General features: G+C 35.2%; 1 protein-coding gene across 1 annotated transcript in view; it reads right to left on the reverse strand.

The window, feature by feature from the left end:
* Positions 1 to 10,859: 10,859 nt before the first annotated feature.
* Positions 10,860 to 19,907, reverse strand: part of COL5A2 (collagen type V alpha 2 chain) — a gene marked incomplete at its 5' end in the record, with an annotated part of 141,469 nt that continues 132,421 nt past the window's right edge. The window contains 7 exons of the mRNA XM_063086042.1: positions 10,860 to 11,302; positions 12,023 to 12,262; positions 14,117 to 14,304; positions 15,642 to 15,933; positions 18,093 to 18,200; positions 19,225 to 19,278; positions 19,674 to 19,781. Of these exons, the coding sequence (XP_062942112.1) occupies positions 11,156 to 11,302; positions 12,023 to 12,262; positions 14,117 to 14,304; positions 15,642 to 15,933; positions 18,093 to 18,200; positions 19,225 to 19,278; positions 19,674 to 19,781 (1,137 nt within the window). The remainder of the gene's footprint in view (positions 11,303 to 12,022; positions 12,263 to 14,116; positions 14,305 to 15,641; positions 15,934 to 18,092; positions 18,201 to 19,224; positions 19,279 to 19,673; positions 19,782 to 19,907) is intronic.

Genomic DNA, 19,907 nt, shown 5'->3' on the forward strand with positions numbered 1-19,907 from the left:
AAAAGAAAAAGGAAAATCGATTAACCATGTCTTATGTCAGTGGACATTCCCTTAAAGTGTTTTATGCATATTCTAACATAATTGTGACAACACTATGTATACAATATTGTGTGCTGCTTATCTCATTTAATATGATACCATTTTATCTGTGAAAAAAATGCATTTTTAAATTTTGGTAATATAAGGAAAAATATAGAGGAAACTGTTTTTAAAAAGTAATGGTTCCTCAACAAAAGACCCTGAATAGCCAAAGCAATCCTAAGCCAAAAAATGAAGCCACAGGCATAACACTACCTGACTTCTAATTATATTACAAAGCTATTGTAACCAAAACAGCATGGTAATGGCATAAAAACAGACACTTGGATCAATGGAACAGAATAGAAAACCTGGGGATCTATCTACATAGTTAAAGCCAACTGATCTTTGACAAAGGCAGCAATAATATACATTGGGGGAAAGACGGCCTCTTCAATAAATGGTGCTGAGAAAATTGGGCATCCATATGTGGAAAAATGAAACTGGACCTGTACCTCTCCCCATATACCAAAAATCAACTCAAAATGGATTAAAAACTTAAATATAAGACCTGAAATTATAAAATTACTAAAGGAAAATATAAGAGAAACACTTCAGTAATAGGACTGTGCAAAGACTTTATGAACAAGACCCCAAAAGCACAAGCAACAAAAGAAAAAATAAACAAATAGTATTATATCAAACTAAAAAGGTTCTGCATAGCAAAGGAAACAATCAACAAAGGGGAAAGGCAACCTACGAAATGGGAGAAAGTATTTGCAAACTCTGTGTCCAATAAGGGATTAATATCAAGTATACAAAGAACTCAAACAACTGTACATAAAAAAACAAATAATCCAACTATAAAAATGGGCAAAGGAGATGAATAGACAGTTTTCAAAGGAAGTCATACAAATAGCCAACAGGTACATGAAAAAAATTCTCAGCATCATTAATCATCAGAGAAATGCAAATCAAAACCACATTGAGATATCATCTCACCCCAGTTAGACTGGCCATTATTAAAAAGGCCGAGAATAATTAATGCTGGGGAGGATGCAGGGGAAAAGGGAACTCTCCTACGCTGTCAGTGGGACTGTAAATTAGCACAGCCATTAGGGAAAACAGTATGGAGTTTTCTCAAACATCTAAAGATAGAGCTACCATATGATCCGGCAACCCCACTGCTGGGTATATATCCAGAGGAATGGAAATCATCGTATCGAAGGGATACCTGCACTCCCATGTTCATTGCAGCTCTATTTAGAACAGCCAAGATATGGAACCAACCTAAGTGTCCATCGGCGGACAACAGGTAAAGAAAATTTGGTATATATACACCATGGAGTACTACTCAGACATAAAAAAGATTGAAATTCTGCCATTTGCAGCAACATGGATGAGCTCGAGAAAATTACATTAAGTGAAATAAGCCAGACAAAGAAACAGAAATACTGCGTGTTCTCACTCATAACTGGCTGCTAGGAAGGAAGGAAGAGAGGAAGGAAGGGAGTGGGGGAGGGAAGGAGGGAAGAAGGAAGGAACGAAGGAAAGAAAGAAAAGACCACAACAATACATTGAACTTTCAGAAAGAGAGAACAAACCTAAGGATGCCAGAGATGAGGGGGAGGGAGGGTGAGAGTTTGGGAAGCAATAAGTCAGGCAAAGGGCATAAAGAAATATCATGATTTGTAAGAATGAACATGCTAATAATAAATAAAAATTTTAAATTAAGAAAAAGTAAAATATAAAAAATAAAAGTAATGGTTCTGGAGTCAGAAATCACATCAAAGAAACTTTACCTAGTTTGTATAAAATCATATTTGTCTGGGCTCTATCTTAAAGGAATGTGCCTATTTTTAAAAGAGAGCCAGAAACTATGAAAAATATTTTTCCTTTCAGACATTAATCTCCATTGAGTCATAACCCACTAAGATAGCTTGACACAATACTGCTGAAAACATTTTTTATGACAGAGCATACATGAATGCTCTCCCCAAATCTCTACGTTCTCCAGTCTGATTTCTGAAGGTTTTCAGAAATCTTATGAAGAATCTGTTGTTGAGTCAATGCCATAAAGGAAAAAAAATGACTATCATCCATGGCCAATATTTTTTTAAACAAATTCTTCTCTGATATCTTTGCTCCTCCCTTTTCTTCTCATCTCTTTAAACCTTCTTCAAAAACGTATTTCCCTTTTAAACTCCTGAGTATTTTCACTAAAATGCACTGAATTACTTGGCATCTTTTGACCATATCTGACAGGATGATTAACAACTGAAGTCAGGCTGCCCTTTGCGCTCCATGAAATTGAGAAATGGGAATTGTATTTCACACCAGTTTAGTGATGATCTGAAAGCCATGCTATGCTTGTTGCAATCTTAAAAATGAGATACTTCATAATTAAATAAGTAGGAGAAAAAATAAGATGTTAAGCTATGCCTTAGGTTGAATTTCCTAGAAACAGACACTAAGATGGTGAGTTATATGCAGAATTATTGGAGAATCATCTTGACAAGATAAATCTGTAAGGAAATGAGAAAGGCAGGTTTGGATAGAGGGAGAAGCTGACGCACATGCAATTGACACAGGTTTCAGGGGATCCGTTAAGAAGCTCTAGAACAGAGATGGGCCTGCAGACTTGCTATAATTCACAGTAAGAGGGATGGGTCTTTGTATTTCTGAGTCAGACAGGCATTGTCTTTCGGGCAGAACCTAAAAGGTGTGAAGGTTACCTTCAGTCTTGGTGACGGAGAGCAGTTCTCCAAGAGGAACACTTCTGTAAAACCTCAGTAACAAATATGCCCAGTGGCTAGAGATCAATGCTTTGGCTTTAGAGAGGAAATATGAGTGCAGCACCATATTATCCATCATAAACTCCTACTCCACGTTCAGTACTCTGCTAAATACTATAGGGAAATACAACACGTCATTGCTCCTGTTAAGGAGTGTATTGTCTAGTGTAGATAGATCTAACCCATATGAAATGGCACAAAAGCATTCAAAATGAAAAATTAAGGGCTAAATTGTGTGCAGTTTATCATAAGAGGTATAGATAGTAGATATCAATCAGAGAAAGAGTTGGCCAGTGATAATTATATTGTCAGGACAATATTCTTTTCAAAGATAGAACTTGTGCAATAAAGAAGGGTAAACAGTGGAGAAAAATGAGATTTGGGTAAGGAAGAAAATGATCTGGGTAAACAGTAGAGAAAAAGAAAGTCATTTTGAATTAAGAAACACCATAAGAGGAGAAATAGAAGCAGGAATGATTATCCCATGTTCATGGGACAGTGAAGAATCCAGGCTGCCTAAATCCATTCATTTCAATTCAGCAACATTATTCAGTAATTATTAAATACAAGGCTCAAAATCGAGTTCTCAAGAAGATTCAAGGAGAACAAGAAACCTTGAAATTTAGTAAAAACATGATAGCAGGAATAATCATGTCACAAGCCTCAACATAATAAGTTATATTTAAGAGATACAAGGTACTAGAAAGGCAAAAGGAAGGATTAATCTTATCCACTTAGGGGTTCTCAAGAAAAGCTACATGAGGCAGGTGGCACGTGAGGCAGACATTAAATAATATAATGTTTTCAGGTAAAGAGAGAAAGTAGGACCACAGAAAACACTGTCAGGAAAGCAGTGCAGAGCTGTGAGGCTTATTTGGCCATTTAAAGTAGACCAGATGGAGCCTGGGTTTCATGCGGTAGTGTTGTGAGAGAGAAGGCTGGAAATATAGTCAGACTAGAGGGCTTAGAATAGCAAGGTCATAAGTTTTTATTTCTCCTGCTTCTCAGTGTAGAGCCATATATAGGTTTCAAATATTGGAAGGCTGTTGCTTAAGGAGAGCACAAAGTCAGGGGAAATGTGGGGAGCCATGGTCAGGCAATGAAGTGATGCCTATTGTGGAAGATGGAAGGGTGAATCTACATTTTAGGGAAGAAAGAGATGAGACTAAAGAATCTAAGCAAGGAGTCAGAGCTCATTTCTTCAAGCTAGACTGAAGAAAGAATCACAGAGTGTAGAAAGACTTGCTGGGAAAATTAGGTTACGGGGGGAAAATAGGGACAGCTGAAGGAGAACATCAGAAGTCATGCAAGAGATGTTTCCATTTAATAAGGGCTAAGTGGAAAGTTGCACAACTCCAGTCTTACAGTGTTCTACGTGGCAGTTAACATGATTCATTTGGAAGGGTGGTTGAACATGATAAAATGTGTGACTGATTGGAGAATACTAGGTCAGGGGCAGCTAAGTAGATTTGGAAATTATCCTTATGCAGATGGCTGATGAAATCATCTGGCTCTAGAATGAAATCATTAGGGAGCAAAACTTCCAAGGGAAAGGGGAAAAGGACAGCATGATGTGTGTGTGGAGGGAAGGGGGATGGGGAGGAAGCATCACCAAGAGTCTGGTTTGGGATCCTGTAGCTGTGAATGGTTTAAAAAAAGGAAGATTTCATTTTAAGGGCTTGGGTTGAAATTAATTCAAGGGCTATGAGAACAGAAAGGAAACTGAACAGAAGGAGGGCATCATTAGTGTGATTGATAAAAACAGTTTGGGCCCGGTTTTCAAATTTTGCCTTGAATTTAAACCGCCTAGAAACTGTCCTTAGTGGCATCAGCAAAACGCAGCTTTAAAAGAGTGAAGGCAGTCACCGCCTGTAGGAACCCGCAAAACACATCATGTCAGAAAACGTGTCAGATGTCTCAGGGAGGGCTTGGACTCACTTCCTCTTTGAACCTTTGGGGCTCAAATCTGACCACAGATGTCTTCAATTTCTATTGCTTTTTTCTCATTAAATTGGCTAACAATTGTGATCATGCTGTATCTCCAGCTGTCTTTCATTATAAAATCTATCACATAACAGTTTCAGCAGCTGGGAAAATCTTGCACATTACCACTGCAGCTCTACCTTCCTCTACTTAGTACCACCTGAATCTACATTTTTTACTTCACATATGTGCAGGCCAAATTCTTGCAATATCCGTGGCATTTAACTATAATTGACTATATGCATATGCTTTTGGTATGCACTCCTTAAATTGTGATGAATCAGATTCTTTGATGAACATAAATGCAATCTAGGATTTTTTTTAAACTTGTAAGATAGTTACATAACATGTAATTTAAATATCATTTGAGGTTTTTGTCAATGGCATCAAAATAAAATCCAGCAGAGAACTGTAAGCATAAATTACATAAGGTTTTGCAATTTTGAAATTTATGTCTGCTATGCCTTCTTCATTCTTCAAGACACTGTCTTAATCCCTCAAACCTCATTAAGAATAAGCAAAATTCAGCCTAGTTTAGATGGCTAGGTTCTATGCTCCCCTGTACATACACCATTAATATCAGTTAACATCATGTACTTATTTAGTTTAGTTGGTATGTTTTGTTTCGTTTTTTGGTTTGTTTGTTTTACCTACTAAGTGGTAGAAACATCAAATAAAGTATTGAGTGACTTCCTGTACCGTCAGCAGGGTAATCATTTTTTATTCCAAAGGAAAAATACCAATATTTGACATAAAGTACACATGGAAAACACATAACCACAGCATTCTTAGGCTATAGTCTAAATCAATTTGCTACCAATGTGAAATCGTTTTGTCATGTGAATTTTAAGTTTTACTCTATTTTATATATGTATTTATATTTATTTACAAATGATGTTTTAAGTTACTTGTCATCAGCTAAAATTGATGGCACTGGAGTCTACCCTAGTGTATACTGCTCTTTCTCCTACCCACTAGCTCTCTTTTGGCCCCACTACAAACTTTTGAATATATAGAAACTCTAAGTAAACCAATATGAGAAGATGACTTTAACTATACTTTCCACAATCCAGTGGGAAAAACAGATAAAAAGTATATGAGTGTTTTCTTACATCTTCTTTTATACTTAATACTATCTGACATTTTAATATTTGTCAAATTCTGATAGAATTTACTATCTTACTGTTTCTGTTGCATTTTTTATTTCTAATGATGTTAAATGTCTTCCACATGTTTATTGACCTTTATGTTATGGCTTTTGTGAATTATCTATGTAGAACTTTCCATATTTTTTGTTTTTTATTGTTTTCTTTGTAAGTAGACTGTATTAAACCTTTTCTGTCATAGTTATTAACAATATTTTTCTCAGTTCAAACATGCTTTTAAAGCATACTTATTGAGAGTTTTATAATATAGATTTAAAACATATTATAGGATCTGATCTTTCAGCATTCTACTTTATTTTTTATATATTTGTTTTCATTACCATTCCAAGATTATTAAACTACTTGATAATTTGTGCTAATATATTTAGAGGTTTTTAAAACTTAAATATTCAGTCCATTTGTAAATTTTTTTGGTATAAAAATTAAGGAAGAAAGCATGCAGGCTTTCAAATGATAAATGTCTACCTAATTAATATAATTTACTAAATAAATGGAAATTAATTTCACCATATATTAAATTCTAATATTGATATGTATATACATAGATTAACTTCTAAATACCCTTCTTTCCCCAGGACCAGTAGTTTCTTTACTATTTTTTAATATCTAGTAGGGCCAGTGCCTCATCTTTTTTCACCATTTCTGTTTTGCACAAATTATCACTTTTTTTGCATATTTTTCATCCCAATAAACTTTAGAATGGTTCTGTCATATTTCATATTTTCAAGATTCTATATGGATTTTGAATGGAATTGTATTTATCTATTAATTTAGGAAAAATAATTACATTTTTCAAATATTGAGCTTCACTATGTGAGAGTAAGGCAGCTTTATCCCTAATTGTATTTTACATTTCAGTTAAGCATTACAGTTTTTTTCAATCAGGTTCTGCAAATTACTTGATGTGTTTGATTTTATGTTGCCATTACCATTGGCTAAGAATCATTTCTTCTATGTGCTTTTGGTCTCACAATACTAACAGAAACAGTAAAATAACGTAACAGTAGTAATACGTGTTTCATCCTAGTACACAAATCAAGTATGAATACTCTCCAAATGTACTTTTTCAATTACACAATATATAATTTCCTATCATTCATTCAATAAATGTATGTTGAACATGCACAGATACTAAGACTTTTTTGGATCGTGTGTGAACAGCCCCTGGCTTTGAAATAAATACAATTACTAGAAAAGACCAGTGTTAATCTAATAAGCACACAACTATATAAAACATTAAACTTATGCTATAAAGGAAAAGTACGAGGTGCCAAGAAAATTTACAACAGGAGACTTTAGCTAACCCGTGTTCTGGAGAGGGGTGAGGAGCCCAGAAAGGATTTCAAGAGGACGTGGCATTCCCACAGAGCCCTAGAAGCTAAGTACAAGTAAACTGGGCAAAGGGAATACACGTACAAATGGCCTTCAGCAGGACAAGGAATCTAGTAGCTTTCAGGAAAAGAACAAAAATCCATGTGAGGGGAGCAGAGAGTAAAGAGGAAAGTGGCATAATAAAGCGTAAGAAGTAGGCAGGGGTCAGGTCATGCCAATACCTCATAGTTTGAGGATTTTTGTCTTTATCTTAGAAAACGCCACTGAAGCTTTAAAATGAGTGTGTGCTTATGTGTGTGTGTGTGTGTGTGTGTGTGTGTGTGCACGTGCGCACACGTTGTGTTGGCTGTGGGGGGCAGTGGGGAGAATGATGAGTGACATAGTCAATTATGTATTTCCAATTGATCCCTCTGGCTATGGTGAGAAGAATGACTCAGAAAAGGACAAGAGAGGATGCCTAAAAACCTGTTGGAAAGAAGCCAGGTGAGAGATAATGGTTATGTGGACTAGGATAGTGGCAGTGGAGATGGAGAAGGCAATGGCCTTAAGGAACATTTAAGGAGAGTTAAAAATCCTTAGCAATGCCAGGACTCTGGCATGGTGGGGTGGGGGGTGACAAGAGTGACTTCATTTCTTGCCTGCCTGAATGAATGGATGATGAGGCTATCACATGAGATAGAGAATAGAGAACAAGCCAGGTTTGAAACAGAAATAGCATGAATTTGTTTTTGACCTTACAGAGCTACAGATACCTCTGAGACCCAAATGAAGATGGTGAGTTAAGCATTTGGATATACATTTCTCGAGCTCCAGGGGGAGGTTTGGGCTGGGTATATGCATTGGAGCTACTGACATATAATCATTAAAGCCATGGACATGGGTAAGGGCGGGTGATGAGACAGTATTGAATATGGAGGTAAAAAGAATAAGACTGATTCCTGGGGAATGCCAAACTTAAATAACTGAATAAAATGATGCATCGACAAAGGCGGATAATAAGAAAAGCTGCTCTTAAATGAGCAGCCATTTTGATTTATTTCAGCTGACTGGCATGCCCCAGGCTCCACAGTTTTTTTAGTTTGTTTTTGCCTCTTTATTGCTTGGTTTGCCATTGTTGGAATTCAGCCCCAAAATTGAATGTTAAGAGATTATTTTTAATCTCTCTTGAAATCTTCATAATTTCAAAGGAAAATGTCTTCCGATGCTTTTTATTCATGGAGGGATAGGAACTCTTAAGTGCAATAGTTGCAATCATTGGCTGTTTTTGTTTTTTTGGTTTTTTTGGTTGGTTTTGGGTTTTTTTTTTTTTTTTGCTTTCTGACATATAACCCTATTTTCTTGAGAAGGGATGTTTTCTATAATTTCCATGAATTTCTTTCCCATTCAGAACAAATTACACTGAACCTGGCCAGAATTTATCAAATTCTGTGTTATAAATTTGGAACTTTTCAGCATTGTTTGTGTTTTGTTTTCTTCTTTTTCTCCACTTCTGCTAATTTTCATAATTTTTATTTTTATTTTAAAATAAAATAATAATAAATTAATGCCACCATCCTCCCCAAATGTAGAGCATTTCACTTTTGGTGATAAAGAATTCAAGATGCCTGTGGAACATGAAGGTAAAGAAATCTACTGGTCTAATGGGACCTGTAGATCTAGAATGTAGGCAAGAAATTTGAGGGCTATGGAATGGTCTGGGTAGCCTTTTATTTATGGAATTCCTGAGCTCCGAGTAGTAATTGGTATTTCTGTAGTTGGAAACTGTTAGTAGTTTTGACTTAGTAGAATCACCACGTTTCTGTCTCTTCTATCTGAACTTGTACACCTGTATAGGTTGGACTTAGAGGAAACCCAACAAAACTTATAAATGTTTTTAGTTATAAAAGTATTCAAATTCAAGATATAGAGCGCAAATAACAACCACCCTATTTGGGGAAAAAATGATGTTGTGAGATAAATATTAAAAATAAAACTCTGAAAACAGTTAGGTTAAACTCATACGTGATACACTTTGAGACATGTTTTGTTATCACAGTTTATTCAACCATGAAAAATCTATTGCTTTCCCTTTTTATCCATAACACTACCTTGACATTTTTAAGGGCATAGACAGTGATAATTAGTGTCATATTGCCTCTGTGGGTGATGTTGCCAATAGCTTTTCATTTATAAGCCTGTATATACATGATGGAAGACACATGTTATACCTTTTAAACAAAGGGCAAACAAAAAATACCACAACACCTTACTTTTCACTATTGGAAATAAAATAAATCTAATATGTTCAAAGGAATTCCACAAAACAAAACCACTGACATGACAAAAGCGTGCATTTAATTTGATGCTTTGCAGAGATACATGACCAAAGTTGTGTGTATGGATTGTCCTTTGGGATGGTCCCAGCTGTTTATTTCTAAAGGAAAAATAAAAATGGAGCCAACAAATGCAACTTAAAAAAAATCTTGAGACACAAGGGGGACCTCTATGTTCTGGTCTAAGAAACATGCAAGTATTACAAAGCATTCCAGATACAGTTTGACAGAGGAACAGTAAAAAGGCATGGGAACAATGCTCTTTCAGAAATGGGGAGTCTAACAGTTATGTTTTCACAAATGGTATTTGATGAAACCAGCTTTATTTTTAAAGAATTATATAGAAAAAATTTTAGCACCATCATTAAAGGAATAATAACAATAATACTTTTTAGCTCTGCCTATCTCCAGCCTTGGAATAATAACAGAAGCATAGCACCTTTTAGTATCTAAAATATAAACAAGAATAGTAAGTCCATCCCAGCTTCCAGAGATGAGGTAGCTCATACTAAGAAATGTTGGGTCATTTTTCTTGCGAAAATTCAGAGGCCAAACGGTCTAATTCCAATCATCACATTTGACTAGAGTCAGCTCCACAACTCTGAGTTTCTAGATCTTTTTCTCCATTATAGGCTTCAGGATGATAAGATTGTACATGTGAAAGAGTCTCAACTTTGGATCCTGGACATGTGTTTATCAAGTTGTATGTGTAAAGTATTTTGCATTCCATGTCTTCTTAAATAAGAAGGTATAAATGTATTCAATGGTATACTCATGTAACTTCTATCTGTAATGATAGATTGAGTCGAGAGGGAAAAGATACCTTTAAATTGGAATGAGAAAGAAGTCTAAACTTATCACCCTTTACAACGATTTAAGAGATTGAAGTAATTTCACTTTTTTCTCCTGAAATTCCATTGGATATATATTATTTTAAAATTGCACTTAAGACAGTGAGAAACTGGCATTTTTAAAAGATTTTCTTTAAAAAGTCTTAATAATATGCAATGTCAAGACATGCACATGGGTTTCAATCACAAAGTTAAACATTTTGATTTCATTTTTAATTGATAATCTGGGAATGAGAGGGGACAAAAGGGTAATACTTTCTCTTTTTCAAACTGCAGCCAAGCAAGATAAACACGCGTTGTGGTGTTCCATACCCCACTCTTTAAGCTACCCGCCAGGAAGAAGAATTTTCTCATAAATACTAAGCAACTTTTTCATTACACTGAAATAAATTGAAGAAAACGGAGATTTATTTATTTATTTATCAGTTTACTTTTTTTAAAAGGTGGTCATTGTCATTGGTCATCTTCACCCTAAACTGCTGTATTGAAAAATATTTTAAATCAATTAAAACTTGAGGATCATAAGTAAAATAAATATTCTGAAGGAGAAGGAGGCCAGGCACTCAAGACCATATATACAGGGCTGATGCAGGATCAGCCGTAACTTCAAGAGTCTCAGGATCAACTTCAAACAAAGTTCTTGTGAACGGTGGTGGTCACTGATGGTGGTGCTCATGGTCGATGTATCTTGGCTTACTTTACACAAAACAAACTGGCCCAATTTCTACACCAAATTCCTGGTCTGTGCCGCCAACATCCACAGGGGCAAGATCTATGATGGGCAAGCGTGCCACATTCTGTGTTCTATATTCAAAGACAGTCTTGCCCACATTTCCACTTCGCTTCTGGAATTAAATGGTGCAATGGGTTAATAGTATATAAAAATGTTTCCGAGGATGTTAGAAAACAACCCCCACCCGCCGCCCCCAGCCCACCTTTAAAATGTAAGAGCAATGGTTATTAGAGCACTACTTAAAAGTAAGACTACTGATAAGGTAAAGTGAGGTACTAGCATACCTACCACTACTTGTGGTAGGTATTTCTTTCATGCATTAAGTAAATAAATTCCCTTTGTTCTTTTGCAGCTTCCCATACGGTCACTGGCAACATAAAGTATAAAACCTTTTTTTGCTTTTCACAAATGAAACTATAATTCATTGTTCAATATTTCCCTTGCTTTATATCCAAACATGCAAGTGGGGAGACACACAAATCAGTAAAAAATTTAAGGTATCTTAGATTGATAATACATTTTAGAATCAAGAAATTTGAAGCATGGAACTGAAATCTAATGTTATATAACTTGCAGAAGAGCCAAGACAGTTTGCAGAAGAGCTGAATCAGATCTTAGGGATCTGATCCTTTCTTACTATTGGGTATTAAAACCTCTACCATGCTTTATGTGCTAACACATATTCAAGTTTACCCTAAAGAAAACTATAAACGAACTGCTACTGTGCTTATTTACAAGGTAAATTTGCTCCTATTCCTGGTGTCATGACAGTATTTTTAACAAAAATATTTTTTCTCTTCAACTAGTTCAACGTAGATCAAAAGGTACTTACAGAGCAAGTGTCTTGTAGAACTGTATATCTGAATCTAACATTTCCCTCTGCTTTGATTTCTAAGTCATTTGCCCCTTTGAGAACCACAGCTTTCCTGAGGTTCTTAGCTTGATCATCCATGTATCCTACACTGTTTTTGCAGATGTAAGTAATGTTCTGAGAGGCTTCTTTCGATAAAAGGCGCAAGAAGGTCATCTGAGTAATGGCTGTGTTAGCCGACTGGTAGTCTCCATAAGCAAACTAGAAGAACAAAAAGGGTCTTTTTTATATGCAGTACTGAGGGGTTTCATAGTGCCTTACATATATAGATAGATAGCTACAAATTGATTGCAGATCAATCAATTTTGAAGAGTATTACTTAAATTCTTGTCATATAATAAGCTATTCTACCCACACATATAAAAATATCTTAAAATTTCTATGACTATTCACAAATAACAACATCTGTCCTTACTACCCCAAACAAGAGGTGATAAAACCAACAATAATTTTTAATTCATCAGAGAAAGCTTAAGTATTTGTAAATCTGCTTTAATTAAATATTTTTAAATATTTTTAAATCTGTATCAAAAATAACTTATTTTATTGCTAATTATAATAAGAATTAGGAATTAACTATTGGTGTAAAATATTTTCCCCAGCTGTTATATACTTGTCCACAATATGCATTAAAACTTTTCCATTAGCTAACAAAAATAATGCAAGTAAATTCCCACAGACTATTTCCTATTCATCTTCTACTTTGAACTTCATTTTTAATGCTCGCATTTGACATTTTTATATAATATTTATTTGCTAGGTTATAGTTCAAATGTTTATATTTAAATTTTAAAATTTCTTTCTCATTAAATAATGGTAAATTCTAGCATATCTTTCACACACTCATACTGTTTTCATATTGTTTTTACTCTGAACATGAGTTCTGGGGAAAGGTCAGGAGCAGAGGTGAGAAGCAAATTTCAGAGTTAGGCTGCCATAAAGAGATCTGGAATGAAATAGTCATATTGCAGTTGAAAGTGGCAAGGTCAGATGAGACCCTAAACACTGGACCATGACAGAATCATAGGGTAGACTGGGACTCAGAAAAATATTAATAGAATTCATATAATTACAAAAATGCCTTAAGTTTAAATAATACTACAAAGTTTACAAAATGAATCAATTATTAAAATTTTTACTATGGTAATTATCTGATGTTTATTTATCACTTACCATATATTAGACACCACACTAAGCACTTTACATCCATACAAAGACTATGGGATAAATATTATCACCCTCACTTTAAACTGGCAAAACAGGGGCTCCAGAAAGTTTAGTGACTTCATAAGGGCCCAAAGTCAGTACGAGATCAAGCTGTGAGTCACCTGGGTCTCCTAAAGCTAAGCATTATAATTCTTTCAACTGTGGAAAGATCCCTTCAAGTATACTCCACAACAAGTGCCTCATACATTAGAGGAACTAATTTTAAAAATAATTACTTTTCTACATTCCATCAATGGAAAAATTATAGCTCAAAATTTATGTTAACTTATAGCAAAACTTTGTTCATGCAATGATATTGCAATTGTAACTAATGAGAATATAATCATGCTCTACATAACAAAGTTTCATGGTCAAAAACAGATTGCCTTTGAGACAATGGTCCCACAAGATTATAATGGAGCTGAAAAATTCCTATGGCCTAGTGACATCATAGCCGTGGTAGAGCAACACATTACTCACATAGTAGCAACAGGTTATACTATACAACCTAGGTTTGCAGTAGGTTGTAACGTCTAGGTTTCCGTGAGTACATCCTATGATGTTTGCACAACAAGGAACTTGGCTTAACAACGCATTTCTAGAAAGTATCCAAGTTATTCAGTGATGCATGACTATACAAGGGTACTTCAAAAAGCTCATGGAAAGATTTGTATTATCTTTTAATCCTATTTTTCCATAAACTGTTTGAAGTACTCTCATATATTACTTCTAAATAAATATGGTAAAATAAGCCTGGTCAAAACTAACAGCATAGTCCTAAATAAACACAAAAATGCAATTAATAATGAAAAGTAAAAAATACAAGTTTAAGTAAACATATCAAATTACCTGAAATCCTCTATTCATATCAAGACCATACCAAACAGGCTTATGGTCAGGAGATTTGCTGGCCCACCAAGTTTTCCGTGGTACACTGGATGGGTTTGCTGAAATACACGTTTCTCCTGTTTCCATATTGCAGTGAACTTTGATTGCATCTTCAGCAGATCCCTGGTTAGGATCGATCCAGTATTCACCTATTTTCCAAAAAGAAAATATTTGCTAAATAAAGAGAATCTCAAACATGAGTATGAGTCTCCAAAAGAACTAACAGAAGGTTTGAAAATATGAATTTGATTAACGATCTTTTAAGATAGAGTATCCCTTAAGGAAAAAGTAATTGTTCCACATTTGGGGCCTTTCTATGTGCTAATCACTGTTCTAACACACTTTGCCAGACCATGTACTTAAGGCTCAAAACACTCATGTGAAGGAAATATCATTATCCCCATGTCATAGATGAGAAAACAATACCAAAAAAGAGATCACCTAAAGTGAGTAAGTGGATTTGGCCAAATTAATATGTTCCCATTAAATTTATAAAACCAATATTTTAAAGCAAATTGTAATTGGAATGTAATAAAATAATATATTATCAAAACTATGAATAAAGCACATAAATGAGTTAATGGTACTAGACATATAGTCAAATAAATATACAAATATGTATTTGTGCATATATGTGTGTGTGTATACATACATATGGGTGTTTATATATAATATATTAAAAATATATTTTAAAAGAAATAAAAGGAGAGTGGTAAGATGCAAAGTACAGGTTGAGAATAAAATTGCCTAATCTTCAAAGATAGCAATTTTAGCTATCTCTGTCAATGTCATGCCCAAGTTAACTGAAACTCCTAGTATTTCATAGCTCATTCCTATGGCCTAGGATCTCTCTTTCTCCAATTCTTATTGGATTAATCAAAATGATAGAATAAGACAAACTTTAAGCATGGTGCATGCAACAAGGGCAGACGAACTATTTTATTCCAAAATGCCTTAGAACTTAATTATAAAGTAATCCTGCCAGCAGAGATTTCAAAACTGTGATTCATAGAACATTAAACTACATGGAAGAAATTCCATATTCAAATAAATTTATGAAATAATATATATTTTATTCAACTCTTGATGATCTAGCATCATGTTAGCATATTAAAAACTCTGAAAGGTCATGCACGTAAATACTTTTAACCATGCTTAAGTGAATATTTTCTACATTTTTATCACCACAAAATGCTTTTACTCCACAAATTATCAATATTTTAGGACAGCTACATGCAAATGGATCTACCACGATGAAACTGGATTATTAATAGAATATGTTGTTTATTACAGTACATATTATCTTACCCTATAATTTTTCACGTAATTATCTCCGCCACTAGACCATAAGGTCTGTAACATATTTACCATTTTATCCCTTGTGTCTATCACTAAGTAGAAAGTCCATACACTATTCTGAAATGCAGTTGAGAATGACACAATTAGAAACCATCAGTTTTGCTCAGATGGGCCACTGTCTACTCACCACTCTGCTTTGTGGAATGGCAAAGCTTTAAGTCATCACAAGTCCGGGCTGGGTGCTTTTTAGAGCCATCAGGACTGCGCATGGTTTCAATCTGACTACTGAGTGACTTCAGGGTAGCGTGGACCCCAGGGTCAGTTTTGTTTTTGTCATCAGGAGCTGCCTGATCTTCAGTAAACTCTGGAAGTGGATCTGGCATACTCTCATCATAGTGCCCCATGATGTCCCCAAGAGCAGCTGTAAGGTGGCCAGGAGGACCCGGAGGGCCAGGTGGACCAGGCTCACCAGGAGGACCCTAATTAAAAAGAAATTGGAAAGACACTTACCACGTTGTTTTTGTTTTCCTAAACTGGTGGGACTTGGTGAGCAGGGAGTTACAATGCTACACTCCAATTTGACATGCTGGGTGATCTATGATTCATGCCATTTTATAACTATACGCGGCTGGCTTGCCAAGCTGTGACATTCTGAGGATGAGAAATGATGTGTAACTGTTTTTCAGGCATTTCCAAACTCTTTGGGGCAAGGTATGACAAAGATGTTTTGAAAGTACTTATAGACAGAAGCTGAACAAGGGATGTGGGGAGTTGAGGGTGCTAGTTCTATAAGGCTACATGTTAATACCAAGGAAATAGCCACAAGAAATAAGAGAATTTCCCTCTTCTTCCAAATGGGGAAAGAAGAGAACACAAGAAGAGTTTTTATAAGCATTAATTAATGTGTACATCAAAATCCTCTGTACTAAACAAAATTGAAGAACATTCCCTTTAGTCTTTTTATTGACATAAAGAGGTCTTCTGACTTTTTGCCAAATAAGAACTGCTGGAGTGACAGGAAGATAAAGACAAAAGTGACAGAGGCTAAAAAGTGGATCCTCTGCTAATTCCCTTCTCCACTTCCCAAGGGAAGAATTCAGCAGCTTGAAGGAACTAGGTGACAACCTGAAGAGGCACAAGGTCCACATCTCATGTCGAGATCACATACCTGGGAGTCAGAAGGATGGAGTTCTAATCCCGGCTCTGCTGCTTGTTTCATGGCTATGGACAAGTTACCTTAACCTCAGTGCTAATGTTTCCTCACCTTCAAAAGGCTAGTTAGATATGCTTCTTTTTTTTCTTTCTCTCTCTCTAAGTTCCTGATTCCATACCTTCCTTTATGCTAATTGCAGAGGAAAGGGTTCTTTTTCTCTCAAGGACCACTGAACCACAAAATAAAGTCAATCAAGAGCCACATAAATCAAAGGTATTCCAATCCGTTACTGTTTTCTACTCACAGAGCAATAAATAAGTGAGAAACATTCCTCTTGACTGTAGGAAATATTAGGCTATTTGATCCACATTATGAATAATAAATACTTAGTTTAATGGCGTTGCCATTAAGGGGAAAAGACAAAATAAGGAGGAGAAGGTAAATAAGACCAAAGAGAAAGAAACATCAGAGGGAGGCATAAGATCATACATACATATGCACATGAGTACACGTGTGCATGGAAGATACGTGTATGAAGATGTTTTCCAAATGCCTGAGAAGCAAGAGTCTAACTAATGTAGTTTAGAGCTTAATATCATCCCGAAGTCAATACTACTGGAATTTTTTGTGAAAAGTTTTAATTGAAACCCTCTCTAAATGCCATTTTCAATGGAGAAAACTTTAATTTCCTACTATTTGAGCATTTTCATAAAGTTTTCACGAAATGATACATCTCACAGACATTTAGAATATTGCCATTTAAAGCAAAGCAACATTTAAAAAATTTTAACTATAAATACAATCATAACTTGCAATTTGTTCTCATTGGTATCACATTAAGTCACAGCCTTGGACTCTGATTTTATATACTCTAAACAACCCTTATTAAGATATTTGAAATAGTTTCAAGAGACAAGCTCTTGTGTGACTTCTAGGTTTGTTTTCAGGGTCCCTCAACTCTCTTGTCCAACAAGCTGCACGGGCATTACTTGGATGGAATCCAACTGTAGTAGATTATCTTATTTCCTCCCAAAACTCCCTGAAGCTTGAATTAAGTCCCCCAAGTTTTATGTACTAGAAACTTGGCCCCCACCATGACGGTTAAGAGGGTGGGAAATCCTATTATGGTAACTGAAATGTGGAGCCTTGAAGAGATGATTAGATTATAGGACCATGCCATAGTGAATGGATTGAAAATAGTGGTCATGACTTGGTGGGCTTTAAAAGGGGAGCACGAAGAGTCTGCCTCTCTTTCTGCTCTCTCTGCTTCCATCATCTCGCAAAGTGACACTGTCACCACCACCAGATAGACTTTGGACTTCCTAACCTCAGAAACTGTAAGCAATAAATTTCATTTCCTTTATAAAATACCCACTTTCTTTATGAAATACCCAGTGTATTTTGTTATAAGCAACAGAAACATACAAATATGCCAACCTATTGAAACCAATAGCATTTCCTGCATTCAAACCATTGTGACTTTACCTCAGGTCCTGCTTCTCCTACACTGCCCCGCACACCAGGAGGTCCAATGGGCCCAAGTGGCCCAGGGTTTCCTTCTTTACCTAAAGGACCAACTGGGCCTGGAGGACCCTGAAAGAAACAAATACTGTATTTTAACTTCTATGAAAAAAATTTTACAATGCCTTTCTCTACCCAAATAACTATTTTACATATCAAGCTATCGCAATGATTTCTCAGATTCATTTTCTTAATAACAAATAAATGAACTTCTGGCATTTTATAACATTTATGATTTCATCACCCATGAATTTCCCATCATCCATGCATGGTAAAAGACTAGTATGAGTTAAAAACTTCGGTGGACTAGTAATCTACTTTATTGGTAATTATTTCATCAAATCTCAAATATTGTAAACTTAGTTGGAAATTCAATTAACTAGGAGTAAGATGACAGAAGTTGAAGTGTTTGTAAGAGAAATTTGTGTGCTTATACCTCAAAATCTTATGACATCATAGTAATTTTTATACCACCTTTCTCAATTTTATGTATGATTTGGTTACGCTATATTTAGATTTAGCAGAATTTTTTCTAATTGATTTTTCTAGATTTTTTTTTCTATTTTTCTAAATATGTGGGTCAATTGTCTTATCATATTTATCACATATGAGAGACTGCATCAATACTAATGTAGAATTTCTAAAGGCTTCAAATACTGACATTATTTATGATTTGCTTCCAAATTAGCCTTATGCAAACCACTTCTGAGTCATTATCACAATTACTTAAAAAACAAAATATTTCCAGCTTCAAAATCTGTCTCCACATCATAGTGGGTCTCTTACATCATTTCAAAGAATGGAAGTTTAATGGAAATTTAAATTAATTGAAAGTAAGAGAATGAACTAACAGATGGATATATCCAAACTCTAGGTAAGAGAGTTTAATGTGGCCCATGAGGTAATACGTCATATTTCAGGATATGTCTACTTAAAATTAATTGCTGAATGGTCTGTCTCATACGTTTGCTGCCAACTTAAGAGAACATGAGCCAACTCCAGCTTCAATACTGTGAAAATAATAGTCAGGCTTTAGCAGTATGTCACCAACAGCATTATTATTTACATCTGAAACTTATTAATTTTTATTACTTACTCTTGGGCCAAATGGTCCCGGGATTCCAGCACTGCCTTGTTCACCATTTGGACCCTAAGTAGGAATAAAATGTAGAATGTTGCCAAATTAGTTATGTCCTGCATTGTGATGTTCTCAGCTTTTTAAAGTGTTCTGTCATTGATTTCAGCAGCGTAAACTACTTTGATAAAGTCATCAGTCTCCACAATGTCTACATGAATTGACCAATATTAAAGACAACTGTGGGAATAAAGGTAAATATAGTTCTTTGCTTTATTTTTTCCCTGCAAAATTATAGCTTATATATGGGCAATTATATCAGTAACTGGGTAGTTATTCATCAAGATATTCTTTGAAATGAAAATAAGATACAAAAACATCCATCTGTTTTATGACAGATAAATATTCATGTCAAGATACCTGCATATTTTCACACGGAGGGCAGAATAATACTTAAAGGAATTACTTACAGGAGGACCAGGAAGACCCTGAAGACCAGTGAAGCCTCTATGGCCCTTCTGACCTCGGTCACCTCGGTCTCCGTGATCACCTTTGTCACCACGAGGTCCTTGGGGTCCCTAGAAATAGAATCATGGATGAATATTACTTATTGAGACTGTAATTGATTACAATTTTATAATTTACAATTGTATTTACTGCTATTTTAAATATTGTATTTTATATGGAATTATTTACCTATCTAA

Source organism: Cynocephalus volans, chromosome 1 (assembly GCF_027409185.1).
Source record: "Cynocephalus volans isolate mCynVol1 chromosome 1, mCynVol1.pri, whole genome shotgun sequence".
Classification (NCBI taxonomy): domain Eukaryota; kingdom Metazoa; phylum Chordata; class Mammalia; order Dermoptera; family Cynocephalidae; genus Cynocephalus; species Cynocephalus volans.